General features: G+C 41.8%; 1 protein-coding gene across 1 annotated transcript; it reads right to left on the reverse strand.

The window, feature by feature from the left end:
• Positions 1 to 260: 260 nt before the first annotated feature.
• Positions 261 to 23,678, reverse strand: LOC120066802 (synaptotagmin-9-like). The gene is made up of 7 exons (XM_039018274.1): positions 23,531 to 23,678; positions 16,616 to 16,979; positions 15,973 to 16,513; positions 2,737 to 2,857; positions 2,281 to 2,452; positions 1,544 to 1,673; positions 261 to 332 (listed from the first exon to the last, which is right to left on the reverse strand). Exons 1-7 carry the CDS (start codon positions 23,676 to 23,678, stop codon positions 261 to 263), a joined length of 1,548 nt encoding a protein of 515 aa, XP_038874202.1.
• Between the last annotated feature and the right edge of the window lie 197 nt (positions 23,679 to 23,875).

The following is a 23,875-nucleotide window of genomic DNA, read 5'->3' on the forward strand; positions in this document are numbered from 1 at the left end:
GACTCTGCGGTGGGAGCACATAGGGCTGGTTTCTCGGACATGGTTTAAGCCCGGTCCTGGATCAAAAGCACTGTTAAATGGAGATTCTCTATGTAGCATGTTTTTTAGTCCAGGGCTAAGCTTAATCTGTGTCGGGGAAACTGAGTGTAACATCTACCATCAGCTTAATGCTCTCCTACTCTTTTGATGCTGAGGCTCTCTGTTGATCCTCTTCTTCACCACCCTGTGTTCTCCACATAATAATAATAATAATAATAATATCATGGTGAGGGAGGAGTCTTCAGAGAGTTGGTGGAACCGCCCTGACTTCCACCTGCAGTCTGGCCCACCCACTAGAGAACACACAGATAGGAGACAGAAACACAGTCAGAGAGATGAACATAACAACCAGGCTACAGTATATGAGGTCTAGGAATACAATGGACAGCTGAATTGCACGAAGAGGAAAGATTCAGAAGTGAAATCTAATTTCGGGCAAATGGAAACTAGGAGGCTGAAGTCACATAATGCACTCTGAAGATTTCATTAGTTTTACCCCAAAATTGTTCTCTGTGTGTACGGCCTGGCCCCCCTTTGCGTTCTGTTGCGCCTCTGTCCACAAATCAATTGTCACGCACTGTGCCTCCGCAATGCCATGCTCCGTTTCATAAAAACCACTAATTCAATGTTTCTACTTTTAGAGGACCTCCAATTCAGATTGCAGTTCCTTTAACAACTAGCATGCATTTTCCAGCTGGCATTTAATAGCTTAAAAAGGATGGATGGATGGATGGGGAGAGAGAGGTCAGGTTTGAGCACAGTTTAAATGGCTGTTTTAGAGAGCATATTAATAAAGAGGGTGTGGCCTGGGATGTGAATTATTGATGACAACTGTCTGTGGTCTTGAGGGTCAGCGAGTCTTGCACAAAGATTTCAAAACACCAAGGCATGAACAGACGCGAGGGGAAAATAATGAAAAGTCAAGTGTGTGTGCGTGCGTGCGTGTGGTTGATGGGTTAAGTAAGCTTCTGTTTGGTTCTGTTTGGTTCTAGTGAATACACCCCAGGGCTGACTGTGCAGCTACAATGTTAGTCAATGACAGGCACTTCAGTTATTTCACTATGTAGGCTGCATGACTGTAATTGTTTATGTAGTCCAGGAACTGTTTCTGGTCAATTAATGAGGGTGGAGGAGTAGTGTTTCTAAATAGCTTAGTGAATGAAGCCTCTTCCTCTCCTCCTCTCCCACTACATGGATGGATTGTTGTGTTTATGGCACATCAAGTCAAGTAGACATTTGTGTTATGTAATCCCGCTTGTCTTTTATTGTCCCTATACATGCTGGAGAAGGAGACCTCTATGGCGTCTACTTCCCCTTGAGATGTGTGGTCATAATGTCAAGGATAAAACAGTCTTTCTTCTTCCATCAATATACACATTGACTCCCATAGAAAGACGGACGGACGGGCAGACATACAGTATTAATGGATTGACACACACACACACACACACACACACACACACACACACACACACACACACACACACACACACACAAACTGTACCTCTACTAGGGGGTGCCAGTGGGCGATGGGCTTGCGGGGGTACGACAGCATCTCGTTCCAGTGGCCTCGACCCAGGCTCTCTGCCTCGTTGCCCACCCTACACACTCCAATGATCTCGTTGTGACCTACACTGTGGGATGGGGGTCACATCAAACATACAGTCTCATCAAAACCTTCTGTTTCCATACATGCACTCCCATTCATGTTTTTGTTTAAAATCATGTGGATTTGTGCTTGTCTACACATTTTCACTTAATAATAATAAAAATCATATCGTAAGTATGTCTTACAGAATAAAAAGCCCTGTAGGTTTGGTATCCTGTACAACAGCGTGTTCTTTGGTGTAATAATTATAGTGATGTTTGGCAGATTATATCAACTCCTCAAATATTTACTCTGAACAGCATCAGGAGGCTGTGCTCTGTGTTCTCCAGGCTTGTTCGTCAAACTTTTTTGTTTTTTTTGTTAATGTTGTTTTCGCTCTCTCTCTCTATTGAGCTGGGTTAACAGAATGCCAGCTGCTTTCCAAACCCATGAACAACTAAAACGTGTTACACTTAGGGAGGCTCAGCTATGTGTTTGGATATGTCTAATATACTGTTTTCTCAGTTTCTGTTCAGTGTATCGTAATCACCACAAACTTGTCGGCTATTTGCAGAAAATAAAACAGAAACGGCTGCCATAACGATAGGGGGGTCAGTTCATAGAAGCTTTGCAAAATGTTTTAATGTATTTACCGATCATAGTCCATCACTGCTATTAGGAGACTGATCTGATCAATGTTCTCAGGAGGTACATCAAATACTATGGCTTCGTTGTAGACTGGATTCAGAGTGTTTCGCTTGGTGGATGTTTTTCTCTTTTTTAATCTCCGTCCCTCACACATCAAAGACACCTTCACATAGGGATCTAGAGAGAGTTGGGACACAGGGAGGGAAAGGGTAAACCCAAGGAGTAACAGATGGGGTATGTCCGCATTAGGCCTCTGGTCAAAGTACTGTACTATACAGGGAATATGATGCCATTTCGGATGCAGACAAGGCCTCTTCAACAGTCATGCTACGTTGATATGTTTTGTCATGCCTTCTGCTCATTGGCCAATGTTATTAAAAGACCGGGAGACAGAAATTACATTTGATATATTACCCTGTCATATTAGACTAGAGCCCCAGTCCCCACATGGTTGACCCTACCTGAGGCTCCAGTGATGTCCATGGCTTTGAGGTTCCTAGCCTTGATCATTGTGATGGTCAGCCTTCCAGCCGTTGGTAGATAACACAGGGAGAACATGAGATCGCCCAAGTCCACATTGTCCTACAATGCAATGAAAACATCAGTGAAAAATGTTTAGTAACTGAATGTCTCACGATGTCACCATTATAGCTCTGGCATCCCTGTTAGAGATTCTGCTGGTTCACAGTGAACCGTGTTTGAGTTAACAGGAAGAGCAGCATTCCAATTATCACCTTTGAAAATAGCTTTTCTGTGAGAGAGTGATGCGTTCGTCAGACACCAGCATCACTCACAAGGTTAGTTACCGGCAGGGAATATGGAGGCCACGAGTCTCACCTCCAGTTGAGGCATGCACCTCACAATGGTCGGTAACCCTGACAACCCTGTTAATCCTGTAGGTTTTAGAAGCTGGGAGCCCACTCTAAATAAGCAGCATCTTCAGGCTTGGCTAGCACGAGCCTGACATCTGAATTAAGCTTTGTGTGAGTGCGTGTTTGTGTGCGTGTCACGAGGTTGATAGCACCTTAGTTGGGGAGGACGGGCTCGTGGTAATGACTGGAGCTGAATAGGTGGAAAGGTATCAAATACATCAAACACACGGTTTCCATGTGGGTGATGCCATTCCATTCACTCCATTCCAGCCATTATTATGAGCCGTCCTCCCCTCAGCAGCCTCCACTGGTGCGAGTGTGCTCCTTAACCCTTAGCTCTACAGGCGTGTTATAACAGATCATTCCCCCTGTGTGAAGGTTCCCGTCAGCAGGCCCCTGGGCTCAGTGGGAGGGAAGCCCCATTATTCTGCATCAGCAGGAAAGGTCAGTCCAGCTCTCCACAGAGAAGCGCTCATTATCAGGACTGGCCTGGTCACCTCCTGCCGGGTCAGTGGTCAGTCCCAGTATCACACACACACAGCCTCCCTGAGAAGCTAGCTAGCTCACACTCTCCTGGAGCTCTGTTGCCAGGGATATCCAGCTTCTCTGCCTGGCTGTCATGGCTCTGACAAGCCCATTGTCAATATTGGCAACTGGGTTTAGTTCCTCATATACCACACTGTGTTCTCTATGGAATGGGTTTTACTAAGGGAATATGTTCACTGATGAAGTAACTGAAGTTTGAATATGCTGAAAGGCAAGCACAGCTCCATTTATGCTCATTGCTCACTCAATGATGACGGACCTGAATTGGAAAATTAATTTCTGTAGTAATAGTGTCCCAAACGGTGACTTCAAAGCTCAAAAGTTAAGCTAAAAGTTTAAGAATAACATGCTGTCTGTCTGATGCGCTACATTATTCTAAAGTGCTGTATATGAAAAATGCATGTTGCTATAAATGGGTCTCAACTCTGATAGTTAATTACTTTGATGTTCCATTTCAAAGCCTCTAAAACACCTTGCATCACATCCACCAGAGATCAATGGACATGGTTGCTAAGGACTTGCACTAATAATGTATGCTGTTTATTGTCTTATTCTTTGTGCATCGTAATTCATGTCCTGTCCTGCAAGGAATGTGAATGATTTTGGAGGTTGTTGTTGACTTTTCATTTTTTTAGACAAGGACATTGATTGGGAGTTTGAAAAGGTCAGGTGCCATGGTGGAAAATGTAAAATTGGCACATCCATTCAAGCATCAATAAGTGTTCTTTCTGGATGGTTGTAATGGCAGATCTAATGCAATCTACTGTATCCAAAACAACATTAGGGCGCGCTAATACTGCTCTCTGGCCCGTGTCCAATATCACTATCAATTGAATCAAACAAAGGAGTTGATTTATCAAGGCTGTCAACATAGGGCAAGGAACCACAGTGACCTCTAACCTACATCATCATCAGTCCACACTTTGCAATACTGACATGGTCACTCAGAACGCACAGCAGGAGGTTTCCATCGTAAAGTGGTACAAATCACACACAGACATGCTCGGCCTCTGCACACGCACACATATACACACACACACAGAGAGGAGAGATTAGGGGTGGAACTATACAACCCATCCCTCTCAGGCTAAATAATCAAATGAACCACTTCCATCTGCAGACTATAGCATAACAGTCCCCTCTATTCGTTGAAGCACTTCAGTCAAGTCAGTGGTGGAATTATGGTAACTTGTGCTCTTTTAATGAAATTACACTGGAGCTCTAAAGGCCCCCAATATGGCTGAGTGAGAATGCTGGCAGTCTATCTTCTGTAATTGTCCATCACCCTGGGATCTCGCTCTCTCTCTTTTTAAAGGGCCTCTTAATAGACAGGGTGTGTTGCTACCATGTTAGTAGAGAGAAACAGAGGGAGACAAAGGGAGATGGAGAGGGGAAATGGCTTTGCGATAGCCGCCGTGTGTAAGACCATGTCATCTTATTACAACATTAGACCGTAAGTCAGCAGTTGTGACTCATTGTGGAACGACATGATTCCCCACTTTAGCTGTGCTACCCTGGGCTGCTATCTGCTAAATGTACACTGACAGAATCAGAGTAGCTAACACATTCAAACCACCTAAGGTAGTACTCATGTTTGACTAGTTAACAATAACAGAGTTTGGGATGATTCTGTTGTCATCTTGTGAATAAAATATTCTTAAAGGCCCAATGCAGCCGTTTTTATATCAATATCAAATCATTTCTGGGTAACAATTAAGTACCTTACTGTAATTGTGGGCAAAAATTATATTGAGCAAAAATGACTTATAATGGGGAGGGGAAAACTGGAGGAAACTGAAAACTCTCTTTGTTATTGGTCTATTAACCAATTTTACCCCATGGTGATGCCACTATGGAAAGCCGAAACTTCCACCCATGCAAACCTGCTGATTAGAAGGTCCTGTGTAGATTGTATTTCCAACCAGCAACTATCAGGAAATAACACTGATCCAATTTTTGGTAACACTTTATTAGGGAAGTCCATCTGTAGATGCTCTACATCAGTAACATTTCAACTAACTATCTACTAACCGTTATCCTAACCCTAAACTTAACCTTAACACTTACACTTATTCTAAACCTAATCCTAACCGTAACCTTAACAAGCACTTGCTTATCAACGCTACATATTCGTTGCCAAACCCACTGGCTCCAGGTCATCTATAAGTCTTTGCTAGGTAAAGCCCCACCTTATCTCAGCTCACTGGTCACCATAGCAACACCCACCCATAGCACGCGCTCCAGCAGGTATATTTCACTGGTCATCCCCAAAGCCAACACCCCCTTTGGCCGCCTTTCCTTCCAGTTCTCTGCTGCCAATGACTGGAACGAATTGCAAAAATCACTGAAGCTGGAGACTTAGATCTCCCTCTCTAACTTTAAGCATCAGCTGTCAGAGCAGCTTACCGATCGCTGAGGCTGTACACAGCCCATCTGTAAATATCCCATGCAACCAACTACCTACCTCATCCCCATATTTGTTTTTCTGCTCTTTTGCACACCAGTATTTCTACTTGCACATCCTTATCTGCATATCTATCACTCCAGTGTTAATTGCAAAATTGTAATTGTGTCGCCACTATTGGCCTATTTATTGCCTTACCTCCTTACTTCAGTTGCACACACTGTATCCAGATTTTTCTACGTTAGGATATGCATATTCTTGGTACCATTTGAAAGGAAACACGTTGACGTTTGTGGAAATGTGAATTGAATGTAGGAGAATATAACACAATAGATCTGATAGAAGAAAATACAAAATATATATATATACACTGCTCAAAAAAATAAAGGGAACACTTAAACAACACAATGTAACTCCAAGTCAATCACACTTCTGTGAAATCAAACTGTCCACTTAGGAAGGAACACTGATTGACAATACATTTCACATGCTGTTGTGCAAATGGAATAGACAACAGATGGAAATTATAGGCAATTAGCAAGACACCCCCAATAAAGGAGTGGTTCTGCAGGTGGTGACCACAGACCACTTCTCAGTTCCTATGCTTCCTGGCTGATGTTTTGGTCACTTTTGAATGCTGGCGGTGCTTTCACTCTAGTGGTAGCATGAGACGGAGTCTACAACCCACACAAATGGCTCAGGTAGTGCAGCTCATCCAGGATGGCACATCAATGCGAGCTGTGGCAAGAAGGTTTGCTGTGTCTGTCAGCGTAGTGTCCAGAGCATGGAGGCGCTACCAGGAGACAGGCCAGTACATCAGGAGACGTGGAGGAGGCCGTAGGAGGGCAACAACCCAGCAGCAGGACCGCTACCTCCGCCTTTGTGCAAGGAGGAGCACTGCCAGAGCCCTGCAAAATGACCTCCAGCAGGCCACAAATGTGCATGTGTCTGCTCAAACGGTCAGAAACAGACTCAATGAGGGTGGTATGAGGGCCCGACGTCCACAGGTGGGGGTTGTGCTTACAGCCCAACACCGTGCAGGAAGTTTGGCATTTGCCAGAGAACACCAAGATTGGCAAATTTGCCACTGGCGCCCTGTGCTCTTCACAGATGAAAGCAGGTTCACACTGAGCACATGTGACAAACGTGACAGTCTGGAGACGCCGTGGAGAACGTTCTGCTGCCTGCAACATCCTCCAGCATGACCGGTTTGGCGGTGGGTCAGTCATGGTGTGGGGTGGCATTTCTTTGGGGGGCCGCACAGCCCTACATGGGCTCGCCAGAGGTAGCCTGACTGCCATTAGGTACCGAGATGAGATCCTCAGACCCCTTGTGAGACCATATGCTGGTGCGGTTGGCCCTGGGTTCCTCCTAATGCAAGACAATGCTAGACCTCATGTGGCTGGAGTGTGTCAGCAGTTCCTGCAAGAGGAAGGCATTTTCTGCTATGGACTGGCCCGCCCGTTCCCCAGACCTGAATCCAATTGAGCACATCTGGGACAACATGTCTCGCTCCATCCACCAATGCCACGTTGCACCACAGACTGTCCAGGAGTTGGCGGATGCTTTAGTCTAGGTCTGGGAGGAGATCCCTCAGGAGACCATCCGCCACCTCATCAGGAGCATGCCCAGGCGTTGTAGGGAGGTCATACAGGCACGTGGAGGCCACACACACTACTGAGCTTCATTTTGACTTGTTTTAAGGACATTACATCAAAGTTGGATCAGCCTGTAGTGTGGTTTTCCACTTTCATTTTGAGTGTGACTCCAAATCCAGACCTCCATGGGTTGATCAATTTGATTTCCATTGATAATTTTTGTGTGATTTTGTTGTCAGCACATTCAACTATGTAAAGAAAAAAGTATTTAATAAGAATATTTCATTCATTCAGATCTAGGATGTGTTATTTTAGTGTTCCCTTTATTTTTTTGAGCAGTGTATATATATTTTTTCTACCACCATCTTTGAAATGCAACAGAACAGTTCCTACATCTATCCACAAGATGGCAGCAGTGTATGTGCAACGTTTCAGATCGATAACTTGAAGTATGAGCAAACTACATGACATTTAGTGTGAAGTCACCCCGGTATATTTGGGAAAATCGTGAAGGAGACATTCATATTAAATTTTTCTGCTAGAATATCGTCAAATCTGTATACTTGGACTTTGATTGAGCTTTTCCAGTATTAGTAGCCATATTATAAGTTCAACATTTGCAAAACAACCATTTTTCATAACTTTATAACTCTCCATATTCTTTTAATTTTTGTTCAAAAGGCTGGCTGTCGCACAAGGTTAGCAGCTGCATTTTGCGACAGATACTGGGATACTCCCGTAAAGCCCAGCTCATTGGCTCTCTAGCTAGCTTTGTTTGACCCCGATTGGTGCTTATTTGACAAAGTTACAGTCGATCAAGTGAAGACCGCCCACATCATCTGCGTGCCATGAAGGAGTCGCTCTCTAAACAAATGTTGTGTCCTATAGGATATACTACACCCCTAATGATATAGTTAAGTCTGGTTACGTTCTAGGATCTCTGAGGAATACATACGAATGTGATTTGACTGGTTGAAACAACGTTTAGGGTTAGATTTTCCCAGATTCCTTTCTTTGCAAATTGAACGAGTGGAAATACAAAATCGATCGTGCGTGCTATATGGACCTTTTTAGGATATGAAAAAGGATTTAATCTAACAAAACGACACTTCATGTTATATCTGGGATCCTTTTGGATTATAAATCAGAGCAAGATTTCCAAATATAAGTACACATTTCACCTTCAGAGGTGAATTTATCAAACCTACTGTGGTGAAAAAGTGTTTTGTTGTTAGGAGCTCTCCTCAAACAATAGCATGGCATTTTTTCACAGTAATGGCTACTGTAAATTGGACAGTGCAGTTATATTAACAAGAATTTAAGCTTTCAGCCGATATAAGACACTTCTATGTACCGACATTTGTTGTTTCTCTAAAGTCTGCGATGGTGACTGACACAAGGCGCTGCACAACGGGACGCCTATCCCTAAGAATTAAATAAAGGTGAGATAAAAAAATAAAGATAGTATGGCCATCTGTGGAGCATCTACATAGACTATCCAGACTATCCAAATAAAGATAGTATGGCCATCTGTGGAGCATCTACATAGACTATCCAGACTATCCAAATAAAGATAGTATGGCCATCTGTGGAGCATCTACATAGACTATCCAGACTATCCAAATAAAGATAGTATGGCCATCTGTGGAGCATCTACATAGACTATCCAGACTATCCAAATAAAGATAGTATGGCCATCTGTGGAGCATCTACATAGACTATCCAGACTATCCAAATAAAGATAGTATGGCCATCTGTGGAGCATCTACATAGACTATCCAGACTATCCAAATAAAGTGTGACCAAATGCTTTTATAGTGTTAGTTTCATCAGCTGTTGTACAATATGATATAAAACACAGAAAAGCTGAATTTTGACTGCACTGGGCCTTTAATACTCAATGAACCTGGTGGGAATGTGAACAACATTTGGATGTGTTGCTTTTCAGTGGTGACAGGTCTTCTCTCAGCAGTTGGCCTAGTAAATCATCCTGATTGACCTTTTCCTCTTCCCTCTGTCATTCTCTCAACCTGATAAATGGATTGCCCTTTACGTACTTTACTCTTCAATATATTTATATTACTTACTTAATTCTCTTCATTCCTGGAGGAACATAGGGCCTGAATATATTTATAGATGACCTTAAAATAGTTGAAAAACAAAAATGCAGAGCTGCATCACTCTCATAGGCCTAGATAATGCCTTAAAGCTGGAATCAATAATAGTGAAACTGCCACGTCCGTTTGCGATATTGCAACAAAGTTACTGCAAACAATGAACACTGTTTTTTTTTCTAGCTCGTTCCAGTCACTAGCTGCAGCGAACTGAAAAGACGAGCGACCCAGGGATGTGTGTGCTTTGGGGACCTTTAACAGAATGTGACTGGCAGAACGGGTGTTGTATGTGGAGGATGAGGGCTGCAGTAGGTATCTCAGATAAGGGGGAGTGAGGCCTAAGAGGGTTTTATAAATAAGCAACAACCAGTGGGTCTTGCGACAGGTATACAGAGATGACCAGTTTACAGAAGAGTATAGAGTGCATTGATGAGTCCTATAAGGAGCATTGGTGGCAAATCTGATGGCCGAATGGTAAAGAACATCTAGCCGCTCAAGAGCACCCTTACCTGCCGATCTATAAATCATGTCTCCATAATCTAGCATGGGAAGGATCGTCATCTGAATCAGGGTTAGTTCATCAGCTGGGGTGAACGAGGAGCGATTACGATAGAGGAAACAAAGTCTAGATTTAACTTTAGCCTGCAGCTTTGATATGTGCTGAGAGAAGGACAGTGTACTGTCTAGCCATACTCCCAAGTACTTGTATGAGGTGACTACCCCAAGTTCTAAACTCTCAGAGGTAGTCTTCTTACCAAACCATATTACATTTGTTTTGGAGGTGTTCAGAACAAGGTTAAGGGCAGAGAAAGCTTGTTGGACACTAAGCAAGCTTTGTTGTAGTGCGTTTAACACAAAATCCAGGGAGGGGCCAGTTGAGTATAACTTTTACCGCCTCTCAACCCCGTATCCGGGATCACCCCCCACCCCCCCCACACTGATTAGCATCGCTAGCATAGCTTCACAAGTAAATAGTAGCATCTAAATATCATTAAATCACAAGTCCAAGACACCAGATGAAAGATACAGATCTTGTGAATAAACCCATCATTTCTGTTTTTTAAAATGTTTTACAGGGAAGACACAATATGTAAATCTATTAGCTAACCACGTTAGCAAAATACACCATCTTTCTTTGTCCACCATTTTCTCTCTCCACCACTAGCTATCACCAATTCGGCTAAACTAAGATATTGATAGCCACAAACCAAGAAAAAAACTCATCAGATGACAGTCTGATAACATATTTATGGTATAGGATAGGTGTTGTTAGAAAAAAGTGCATATTTCAGGTAGAAATCACAGTTTACAATTGCACCGACCATCACAAATCGACTAGAATTACTAGATAGAGCAACGTGTATGACCAATTTACTCATCATAAAACATTTCATAAAAATAGACAAAGCATAGCAATGGAAAGACACAGTTCTTGTGATTTCAGACCATATTTCAGATTTTCTAAGCGTTTTTCAGCAAAAACACAATAAATCGATAAGTTAGCATACCACATGTGCAAACGTTAGTAGAGCATGAATTCAAGGCAAAGGGAGCTATAACGTTATCATCGCCAAAATATATTAATTTTTTCACTAACCTTCTCAGAATTCTTCCGATGACACTCCTGTAACATCATTTTACAACATACATATACAGTTTGTTCGAAAATGTGCATATTTAGCCATACAAAACCGTGGTTATACAATGGAAATAGTCACAACTCAAGCATCAAAATGAGGGACGTCAGCTTTCAGAGTGATCTAGTTTAATCGAAAGCTAATCATATACTTGACTAAAAAATACAGAGTTGACAGGAATCGAAAGACAAATTAGTTCTTAATGCAACCGCTGACTTACATTTTTAAAATTATCCTTACTTTTCAATACAGGGTTCGCCAAGTGAAGCTATACCAAACAAAATGGCGAAATATGCGTTTAAAATATTTCGACAGAACAACGATTTATCATATTAAATATTGCTTACTTTGAGCTGTTCTTCCATCAGATTCTTGGGCAATGTATCCTTTCTATGTTATAAATTTCTTTTGGTCGATAGATGTCCTCTGTCCTTCGAAATGTCCACTACCAACGACCGAGACCCCCGAAACGTTCCCAAAGCTAAAAAGTGCACGACAAAGAAATTCCTCAGAATCGCACTAAACGGATATAAATTGCTATAAAACGGTTCAAATTAACTACATTATGATGTTTTTAACAACTATAACGAGTAAAAACATGACCAGAGAAATATTACTGGTTAAACAACGATTTGGAATGAGGCAAGTCCGATGTCCATCCCGCTTGTGACGCGCGAACAAAAGAGAGTGTACTCCCACGTTTTGTGGTTTTATATGGGCTGGGATTGTGCAATCGATTCCATTCAAAACGTGATGACGTACAGACACCCAGAGGAAGACGTAGGCAGTGTCGGTTTCTTCATAGCATTCACTGTCGCCTTAAAAACAGACTCCAGATCAGGGGTAAAAATTTCTGAAATCTGACCCCTGTCATGAAAAGTGCTGTAGATATTGTTCTGTACCACTCAGAGACAAAATTCCAACGGCTATAGAAACTATAAAGTGTTTTCTATCCAATAATAACAATAATATGCATATTGTACGATCAAGAATTTAGCACGAGGCAGTTTAATTTGGAGACCCAAATATGCTAATGCGGAACAGCACCCCCTATAGTTCCAAGAGGATAAGACTGTATTATCTGCATATAAATGGATGAGAGAGCTTCCTACTACCTGAGCTATGTTGTTGATGTAAAAACTTCTTAGGGCTAGGGGGTCCTGCTAGCGGGACAACTTCCAGTTAAACTGGAGTGCGAGCAATTCAAATAAATAATCATAAATAATATAGATTTTAAACATTTATGTACATATAAGCTTAAATTCTTGTTAATCTAACTGCACTGTCCGATTTACAGTAGCTATTACAGCGAAAACATGCCATGCGATTGTTTGAGGACGGCACCCCACATCAAAATATTTTTCCACTGGCACAGGTTTCATACATTCACAAATAACGATTAAATATTCACTTACTTTTTGAAACTCTTCCTCTGATTTGTCATCCAAAGGGTCCCAGTTATAACATCTAGTGTTGTTTTGTTAGATAAAATTCTTCTTTATATCCCAAAAAGTCTGTTTAGTTGGCGCCATCGATTTGAGTATTCCACTCGTTCAACATGCAGAGAAAGGAAACATAAATCTACCCCTAAACTTTGTTTCAACAAGTCAAAATAGGTTTCTATTTACTCCTTAGATACCCTAAAACGTAATGAAACTATAATATTTCTTACGGAAAGAAGTATGTTCAATAGGAAACCGATTTTAGCAGGTGTGTAATGTCTTAATAGCGCACGCAAACACAAATTTCCAAGACTGTGTCCTTCTGCTAAAACTGATATTTCTTATTTGTTTTTGAAGTTACAAGCCTGAAACCTAGAACATGGACTACTGACACCCTGTGGAAGCCAAAGGAATTGCATCCAGGGAGCTAATTTTCAATATGACCTTTCTTTTGAATTTCTAAGAGGATGGTCTCTCATAATAAAACATTCTGGTTGTTTTTTCTTTGGATTTTCTCCTACCATATATATTGTGTTATATTCTCCTACATTATTTTTAACATTTTCACACACTTCAAAGTGTTTTCTTTCAAATGGTACCAATTATATGCATATCCTGGCTTCAGGGCCTGAGCTACAGACAGTTTACTTTGGGCCCGTCATTCAGACAGGAAGTGGAGAAAAAATGAGCCTAGCCCTATTAAGAAGAGCGTGGGGCCTAGGATCGAGCCTTGGGGTACACCCTTGGTAACAGGCAGTGGCTGAGACAGCAGATGTTCTGACTTAATACACAGCACTCTTGAGAGAGGTAGTTAGCAAACCAGGCCAAAGACCCCTCAGAGACACCAATACTCCTTAGCCGGCACCCACACGGCCACACAGAGTTCAAGTAACAGACACATCTCAACATGTTCAGAGGAGACTGCGTGAATCAGGCCTTCATGGTCGAATTTCTGCAAAGAAACCACTACTAAAAGTAAACCATCTGCAGTGGATCATGTCACAAACAGTCATTCTATTAATCAAAAATACTATCTAATTACAAATGTCCCAAGTTGGCTCAGATCAGTACTATTGAATGTTGTGGCAGGGACACAGATTACTGCTCTCTTTGTAATAACAGCCCAACAATTAATGTGAACCTGAAGAGGCTATTGGTCTTCTACTGAGTTCTAGAATAGATGAGTTAAGCTGTGTCTAATTAAAAGTGTTACCAAGGTGGTAAACAGCAACAGGTCCCTCCATCCGTACAGATCCAGATCCTTCATCTTCCTGACAGGATAAACCGCCATTGATCCTGTTCTATTGTCTAACGGTTCAATTCAACACACATAAAGGTGGCTGTCTGACCTAGAGGCTTATAGAGACCAAGTAAAAGGTTTGGAACTGGTGCACTTGTATGGGTATTTGTATCTCTCTCTGGTCCTGGAAGGTGTGGGATATGGTAAAAAAAACAACATTTCAAACATTTACCATTACTTGTAATTTATGTTATCAAATAAGTAGGTGGTGTGTAAGATTTTCAAACAGTATTCTTGACCTCCTTACTCTTCATGCGATCCTACAGTTTTTATTTATGGAGATGTAGCACTTTAAGGCCAAATGTGATGCCAGTTTACAGCTTTTATGTTACATATGGGATGTTTGAAACCCAACTTCACCCTGAGGTATGATTTATGCATGGCCTAGTGCTTGGACTTCTGATGTCCCATGCTCTGTTCCCAGGGGGGCTGCCCCAGTTGGCTGAGTGGCTGTGTGTGTGCGCGTGTGTATTTGTGTACATTATGTTTGTCTACATTATGTCTGTGTGTGTGTGGCCGTTTGTGTGTGTATGTGACTGTGTGTGTACTTGCTTACACTTTAAGGCAAACCTATGGCTCCCAAGTGAGCTCACCCGCATGACACAGGATGTAGATGTTTTTAAAAAAAAAAGCAATTCTAATCCAAATGCACAGAAATATGGACAGTTGGAAGTTTACATACACTTGAGCCAAATACATTTAAACTCAGTTTTTTACAATTCTTGACATTTAATCCCAGTAAAAATTCCTTGTCTTAGGTCAGTTAGGATCACCGCTTTATTTTAAGAATGTGAAATGTCAGAATAATAGTAGAGAGAATGATTTATTTCAGCTTTTATTTCTTTCATCACATTCCCAGTGGGTCAGAAGTTTACATACACCCAATTAGTATTTGGTAGCATTGCCTTTAAATTGTTTAACTTGGGTCAAACTTTTAACAAGGCACACCTGTTCATTGAAATGCATTCCAGGTGACTGCCTCATGGAACTGGTTGAGAGAATGCCAAGAGTGTGCAAAGTTATCATCAAGGCAAAGGGTGGCTACTTTGAAGAATCCCAAATATCAAATATATTTTGACTTGTGTAACACTTTTTTGCTTACTACATGATTCCATATGTATTATTTCATAGTTTTGATGTCTTCACTATTATTCTACCATGTAGAACATAATAAAAATAACGAAAAACGCTTGAATGAGTAGGTATGTTCAAACTTTTGACTGGTACTGTATACATTTCACTGAGACTATAGTCCTTCCTTGAGACTGCAGACAACTTACAATCCTTCAATGACACCATAGTTCTTATTTCTTCAGTGAGACTCCAATGAGACTGTAGAAGCCTATTGAGACTCCAGAGCCTTTCTAACATGTCCAGTGAGATTCAATGGAACAGACGAAACCTTCAGTATGTTACAACTCCCTATAGTGATCCATGTAGTCCATGTGAATAATCTAGACAATCTCCAGCTCTGTATCCTCTCATGTAAAAGCAGCCTCTTTACTGCCAACTGAAATGTAGGTCACTACCCCATGTGTTTCCTGGTGTGATCATGTATTATTCACTCATCTAAGTATATTTTTATGTTAGCCTTCTTTTAACACCATGGGGGTGGTTCTTGGGGAACAGTGACTCCCCACTAAACTCTCTTAGATAATGTCTCCTTATTCACTAATTCATTAAGTCACAATAGTGCATTTATTGTTGCTTGTCCATGTACCTAAGACAATATGAACTGTATTGAGAGACAAAGTGTATTGAGAGACATAAAGAGGTTAGCTTACCGAGGTGACGTACTGGATGTCCCTACAGAGTTTAGTCTCTCTGGGGAAGTCTGCAAGGTCCAGGAAGTTATCCACCACCACCTGGCCAATGATGTCGTGGCGGGAGAAGCGGTCAAAGTCGTAGACACTGAAATGCAGTTTGCGTGTGGGCAGCTCAGCGTAGGCCACAGGGAACAGGAAGACCTCATCGAACACGGGGTTGAGGGTCTTGCGGTGAACCTTGGTCTGGTGCTTGGTCTTGCGGTCGGGGAGCAGGTAGATTTTTATATAAGGGTCAGAGGTTCCTGTGAAGTCCTTGGCCGGTAAGTCCTGGGCCTTGTGGATCTTGATGATGAGCTGCTCCAGGTCACAGTCGAACTTGAGGATGAAGTGTATCCGGCCGCAGCTGTCGGCCCTCCTGCCGTCGTCCGTGTCCACGGAGTGCTGCTTATAGAGCTCAGGTTTGATCCGGCCCAGAGTGGCCAGGGACTCCTGTCTCTGGAACTGGCCCATGTTGAAGTCTGGGTTGGACAGGTTCATCTGGCGGCGGAAGGAGTTGTGCCTACAGAGGGTAGAGAAACCAGTTATCATTAGCTATCTATAGACCTAATGCAACAGGGTTAGTTGAATTGCCTTGTTATTGTTTCTGTTTTGTGGGGCTGACCGGACAGAGGAGGTGGGTTCAGTGATCTGGCGCTGCACGCGGGCAATGTGGCGGATGTGGTTCTCCTTGGGCTTGGACTGGACCTCCAGGGGGATGTCTGGGGACGTGTGGCTGATCTTCATGGCTGACTCTGGTGCTAAAAGGCCTGAGGGCTCCTTGACACAGTCCTCGCTGTACTCATTCTCCACCCCATCCATCTCCATCAGGACTGGCTGCTGGTCCCCGTGGCCATCCTTCAAGCCCTCGGGAAGGCCACGGTCGCACCATGGCACCCAGCACAGCTTCCATGAAAAGAAGAGTGAGACCCCGAAAAGAGCCAGGCCACAGGTGGTCACCAACAGTGACAGCAGGCTCACCGAAACATCTGGACAGACAGAACCATTGTGAGAGATGGAATTAGGGATAGTACAAAGATATTTTTTGTATTGATATCAACATATTATTATGCTATTAACTTTTCTTTATATCTCTCAATGTTTTCCTCATCTTGATATTGCACAAAAATGTGTACTTTATCATAAACATCACTGTAATGAAAGACGTAAGGGCAATTTGATGGACATTGTCCTCTGGATTTTAAGACTAGGCCTGCAATTGTATCCATTAGCAAGGGATGAAAAACTCTGATGGGTTTTAGCAGGTTATAGAGTACTGCTCAGTCAACATTAACTCATCAGTAAGTCCTCCCATCTCAAATGGCCTCTCACAGACAGTGAAAGGGAACAGGCTTTTGTCTGAGATAGAACACACCAGGCTATCAGTATAAGTTCCAGTTCTCATAAAGAGCATCTCACTACCTGATGAATGAGCTCACCCTGTCTCTGTGTGGTCCCGTGTGGCTCAGCTGGTAGAGCATGGCGCTTGCAACGTCAGGGTTTGTGGGTTCGACTTCCATGGGGAACCAGTACGAGAAAATGTATGAACTCACTACTGTAAGTCGCTCTAGATAAGAGCGTCTACTAAAATGTTAATGTAATGTCTCCCCTCAGTCATTGTGAATCAGGCTATACAGACACCGAGGGCTTTTGGTCCACAGTGAATAAGCCCCTGTCAGTGTCCTGCAACTGCCATAGCTTCCAATCAGATCTATTGTGTACACTGTCTGTCGGCCGTACTTCCCTTTGATTATCTAGAGCAGTGGAGGGAAATGGAGCCTCATTTGGTGTTGAGTTATTCCTCCCACCACTCCATCCTGGTTGGGCTTTGCAGCTCTGCAGTACACATTCACAGTGTGCAGCCAGGGATCCATGGGCTCATTGGGCTGGCCCACATACTGCACTGGAGACCAACTGGGGCTTCTGCACTAAGCCATAGAGAGATGGCATGCCCAGACATTGTGGGACCAGTTTTTGAGGATTCACTCATCTGGTTGTCTGTTATTTTGACAATCTTTGGTATATCTAAATTTGGCTGTTCTAAAAAGAGAAGAAATCAAGGACACTATATGAGGAGTTTGTAAGCAGAATTGCTCTTTCCCTTGCTAATTGAATGTATGAAAGTTGTTGTCTCACCAAACTCCCAGCCCTCCTGGGACAAATCTGCTCTTCCTATCCTAAAACTGACAAGGTGCAATCAATATAATGTGCTCTAAATACCACTGCCTCTAATTAAATCTGCAGCTCAATTCATTACAAACACGACACAGGGTTAAAGTTAAAAACTTTCTCAAAGGAATACTGACTGACATGTTTAATTAGCACTGGCTTAATTATTTTAATTATTAATATTGTATTAATCAACCACAAGCAACCACCCAACACTAGCATTCACACACACACACACACACACACACACACACACACACACACACACACACACACACACACACACACACAACCCAAATGTGTAGACATGCTGATTTCACGTGTGCATATCATTTTTTATAATTGTATATCCAGTATGTATAGAACTATGTGTATTCAATGTGCTGTATAGGGGATATAATGTACTAATTAGGCAGCCCTGCTATGGTTGCGTTTGCTCATACTGTGGATTAGAGAACAAATTATGGTGGAACAACATGTGGTTTCCTTGATAGGGTCTATCCATATAAATGAACTGAACCTCTCTAATATTTCACACTGTAAGCATAATAGATCCTGTGTTCCATTTCAGACAGGCAGACGCTCAGGCAGACGCTCAGACAGGTTATGAGAGCAACGTGTGAAAACAGCTTTTAAAAAGAAGCCAAGGTTAAAATTACAAAGAACACTCCTACAATTCAAGCCCCACAGTCTGTCAAAGAATGTGTGAAAGATTATTTTTTTTACAGTATGTCTGCTAAACTATCAAATTAGTGTCCGACAGTTTTTGGAATCACACATTTTCTCACATATTTCAATACAATATTTTATAAACAGGTGTTGTAACCGAAATTATTTACCAATCGTTTTGTTCTGAACAGAACCATACTTTTTTTTGTTCAGTTCCACTGTTCCGACCAGAAAAATAAAGTTCTGAACAGGTTCGAACCCAAAAAAAGTAACAGTTTATATTGTTCCTTTCTGTTAATTTTTAAACCTCTGAAATCATAGCTCGACATTAAATTACTTCACCAATGGATAGAGTAGGTTTCTATGGAGCGGAGCAGGCTATCTATATGCAGTGGACAGACAAGTGTAGTGTAGGATGAGAGATGCGACTGAAATTTGTGGGTTAGGAGAGCACTGTGCATGACGCACTGGGCATCTTGTTGTTATGACATGCGTTATCTGGATTAGGTCCACAGAATTGTACCTACAGAGGAGCGCTTCTATGAAGGAACTTTGAATGTCTTTGAGTTGGCTTAACTAACATTTGGACCAGAGCTAGCCCTTTATCATGACTCTCAGTTCCATTACATTACACATAATGCCACCTAGAGCTGACGAGAGCTAGACCAGAGCTAGCTAGCTAACTAACAAGCTTGTGTGTGCAGAGCGGCACCAAGGGCGTAGGCATGGATGGGCCTGGGGAACCCTCCCACTCAGATTGAGCAAAAACAAAAATAATATACATTATTATTACAAAAATACCCCGGGGGGTCAGGTAGCCTACACACACACTGGCAAAGATTTTCAGCTGTAAGGCATGAAGACACTGGAATAAGTTTCTGAGTGACAAAGTCAGGGCTTTGCATAGGCGCTTTGTAGTGTTTTTTTAAGAAAAAATCCCTGGAATGTAAAATAACATTATTAACCAGTTCCCATGCTTTTTCTGTTCCGGAACTGTATAGATCACTTTTGTTCTTGGTTCCGGTTCTGTTCCTATTTTTATTTTTTATTTTATGGTTTTCGGTTCTGTTCCCTGAACCGATTCCAACCCCTGCTTATAAATAATGTGTGTAAAAACAATCAAATGTAAAGGCACCAACAGTCTTGAGAAATACTGTATTGGGGACTATAACAGAAGTATTGCATATCTTTTTTAAACAATGCTAAATGTTTAAATAGATCTCTTAGCGAAGATGAAACATCTAAGAGACTTCACTCACGGTGACCTGTGTTGACTGTGCCTAACGTTCTCTTTGATGATACAATTGTACGAAACACAACAAGCGAGAGGAGCTGTTGGCCAAGGTTGTCTGATGATCAAACAAATATTTCACATGCATGATTGGTGTTGATCTTCAAAAAGAGTTGCAGGATGGATTTAAAGAGGCAATCTGGAGTTGCTACATGCATTTTGGGACTTATAAATGAATGTACTCACTGATTCTTGAAGAATATGACTTAGAAATGCATCGTGTGCTTATTTCAACTGCCGTAACCAAAATATGAGTCTGTTTCACTCCAATGTTTTAACCCCTCCCTTATGTTGGATCCGGCCTACACCATTTGGGTTCCGGGTCAATTTGGCCCGTATAGTAAGTACAGTAAGTACATAAAGATGATAAATATTATATTTTTATAAAAATATAATATTATTTTTTTAAACCAGTTTGAGAACCATATTTCGGAAAGTAGATGAAGGGTCATAGTGGAAAAAGTTACGTAAAATAGTATTTTTGTTCTGGGTCAATTTGACCTGGAACATAAAGGAAGGGTTAAACAACGTAAATGTAAACAAACATTGCACAGCCTCAAAACATAGTTAAAACTGTATTTTTTTTATTTCATGGAGGCTCAGTCCTTGCATCCATAGCTCTGTCTATGAATTTAAGAGTGGCTTCATTTCTCCAGCCCTAGTCTTGCATTGCAATACCTCCAGGGAAACTACTCCAGCCCCATCCCTCAGCCTTTTACCAAAACAGTTGCGTCCAAGTGTATCTCCTGCTGTCAGGGACTAGGGAATACATGTTTATTGATTGATCAGTTATTACTGATACTTTGGCACTTCACATGGATGCTGCATCAAAACCATTGACTTATTGTATTCAGTCGGTGCTAAAGTAACAATCAAGCTGACAAACCTCTGATTTAATCCTGAGATTTTGATGAAGAAATGTTGGATAATCACTAACATTACATGGGCTATAGCAAGAAAGATTAGATTGAGAACCACTGTGACGTGAAGTTTTATGCAGGACGTATGCGGAAGATGGAGACCAACTCAGTGGCCTTGTGGGCATGGAGATTAGAAGGTTGGGAGTTTGATCCCGAGCCGAGACATACAAAAGACTGTAAAAATGGGACCAAGTGCCTCTCTGCTTGGCATTCAGCATTACGGAAATAGATTGAGGATAAGGCCCTGTGATAGAAAAGCTTCCTGTCCAGGGGGTGTGCTTGTACATCAAGCTGCCTCACACTACAGAAACAGGAGACAGGCATGAACATAAAAATGTTCCTAAGAAGCTTCTTGAAGTGCCTTATTCTGTTGAGAGTACACTCTTGGAAAAAGGGGTTCCAAAAGAGTTCTGTGCCTGTCCCCATAGGAGAACGCTTTTTGGTTCCAGGTAAAACCCTTTTTGGATACAGGTAGAACTCTTTTGGGTTCCATGTACAACCCTCTGTGGAAAGGGTTCTACCTGGAACCAAAAGGGGTTCTTCAAAGTTTTCTCCTATGGGGACAGCCGAAGAACTCTTTTTGGTTCTAGACAGCACCTTTTTTTTAAGAGTGTAGGGATTTCATCACTGAATGATCACATTAGTTCTATATAGTGTTTGATAATATTAATCGTCCTCACAGATCCGTACACATTCACAACACTCAGTAGGTTTTGATCTATTAAAGTTTAGATTTTCATGAAGTTGAGGTACTTTGGCGATAAATGGCCCTCTGAGGGTCCTAGCTGCCCCCTTGTGGTCTCATTATAGAAGACTCCTACACCATACAGGCCTGTAGGCAGTGGGTCATATTGGCTCTCCCATTAGACCCATTGTGTTGTTTATATTAGTCTGCTACTCCTCCATAGAGAGGGGAAGTCCAGGTTGTGGCCTTTCATTAAACTGTTGTCTAGTTCCTCTAGGGAAGCACACTGACTGTCCTGGTTCAATAAACCTACAGCAGCAGCACCACCAACATTATGTCAATAAGTCACAATTGCAAAGGTGAGAGGTCATTTTGATATGGGGGATAGAGAGACTAGAGAGAGGGACCTTTAGAACCGATTGATTGCTTTTCCCCTAGAAGGGCTGCGGTAACAGACTGTTGGATCCACAGAAAGCTACTGGTTACTGACAATGCTATCCCACTGCCACAGAGAGAGGCTTTGTTTAGCACGAGAAGATTGTGTGAGAAACACGGAAAGAGAATTTTCCTTAACCTCATCTCTGTCCTTGATGGATTTGGATGTAAATAAGCTTTTTATTGCATTACCAGAGGATATGATATGGACTTTTCTCATCTGTCCATTGCCCGTAGGCATTTCATACCAGCAGTTTATGTAGCTTTATGGCCACTTATTTTCCTACCAAAAATCCCATTTGTAAATGTCCAGACCAGATTCTCAAGTGGGCCTGACCAAAACCAAAGCATCAAGTTTCATAGTGGTCCTCTATTATTCAGATATGGATGGCAACATGGGAGGGTCAAAACTAGTTCCCACCCTTTCCTGGGCGGTTTTAATAGTTTTACATCTATAAAACGTTGCTTATGTGGAGCAACCTGCAGTAAATAGGTCACAGAGTTAAACGTTGAAAGATCTGTTAGCAGAACTTCTGTAGGATCATGCATGTTTAATGGAATTTGTAACATGTTTAATAAACACATCAGTCAAGCCCAGTAGCTAACCTACTGTAACAAGAGACCTCACATACCACTCTGGTCTGTGATTTGATAGTGTGTGGTGGTTGGACTGAGGTACCAACAAAATTTCCATTTGATCAATCATCACTATTTGTCACTTAAAGGTAATTTAGTTGTCAAAGTCAATATACAGCTGAAATAAATAATAAATTAATAGTCAAATTAACCTTTAGAATATAACACACTTAGGAATAATTTAGAGTGCTGCTGCCACTGGATGGTTGTGTGAGCCAGTGAGCAAGAACTTCAAAGTATTATGTTATCTGGGCAATGGTAAATGGGTGGGGCTCCTATCCCCTTCACTCTGTCAAAACACACACAAATAAAACACTCCTTTTGTGCTGCTGTAGACGCCTTGATGAACACAGGAAACCTCTTGTAGGATATTATAATTATTTTTTTATTTAACCAGAGAAGTCACTAGCCTAAGTGTATGCCATTTGCCTAAGTAGTTTACATTGTTTAAAAGGAAATTTACTATAGACTGCTATCCAGTTCTGGATAATATTGATATAGACTACTATGCAACACGTTTCTAAACCTCACTTTTCACTGGAAAAAGTGTCTTGCAAAATGTTTTAAAACCGCAGAATTTGCTATTATAACGCTCTTTTCAAAAGTGTGGATGATTAAAAATTCTGAGATTGAGTAATTGAAGAACTTTTAAATCTCACCATCCTGTACAAAATCTATCTCAAAATTGTTACAGCTAAATCAATATGTTGTATTTCACATTATTGCACAACATACCTGAGTCTGAGTATCTCGGTCTGGCAAGATCTCGAAAATAGTATATGAAATCCACACAATTGTCGTTTTGCACTTCGCCCCTAGAACATAGATCCGACAGCAGTTCTAGAGCCTTTCGACAAATCTCGTCCTCTCTGTCTCCAGGCATTTCCCACCAGCATCCTTCTGAATGTAGGGGCTCTTCCGCAGCTCCACACCACACCTAACGCCTATCTAGACCCCGATCCCCGGTGCCGGGAACAGACAGTCATCCCAAAGAGCACTTTTTGCCTACACCAGCATCACGCAAGCGGAGAGTGGAGAAAAGCTTTATCCAACTAAGTTTTGCTCTGAAATATTACTTTA

Source organism: Salvelinus namaycush, chromosome 21 (genome assembly GCF_016432855.1).
Source record: "Salvelinus namaycush isolate Seneca chromosome 21, SaNama_1.0, whole genome shotgun sequence".
Taxonomy (NCBI): Eukaryota; Metazoa; Chordata; class Actinopteri; order Salmoniformes; family Salmonidae; genus Salvelinus; species Salvelinus namaycush.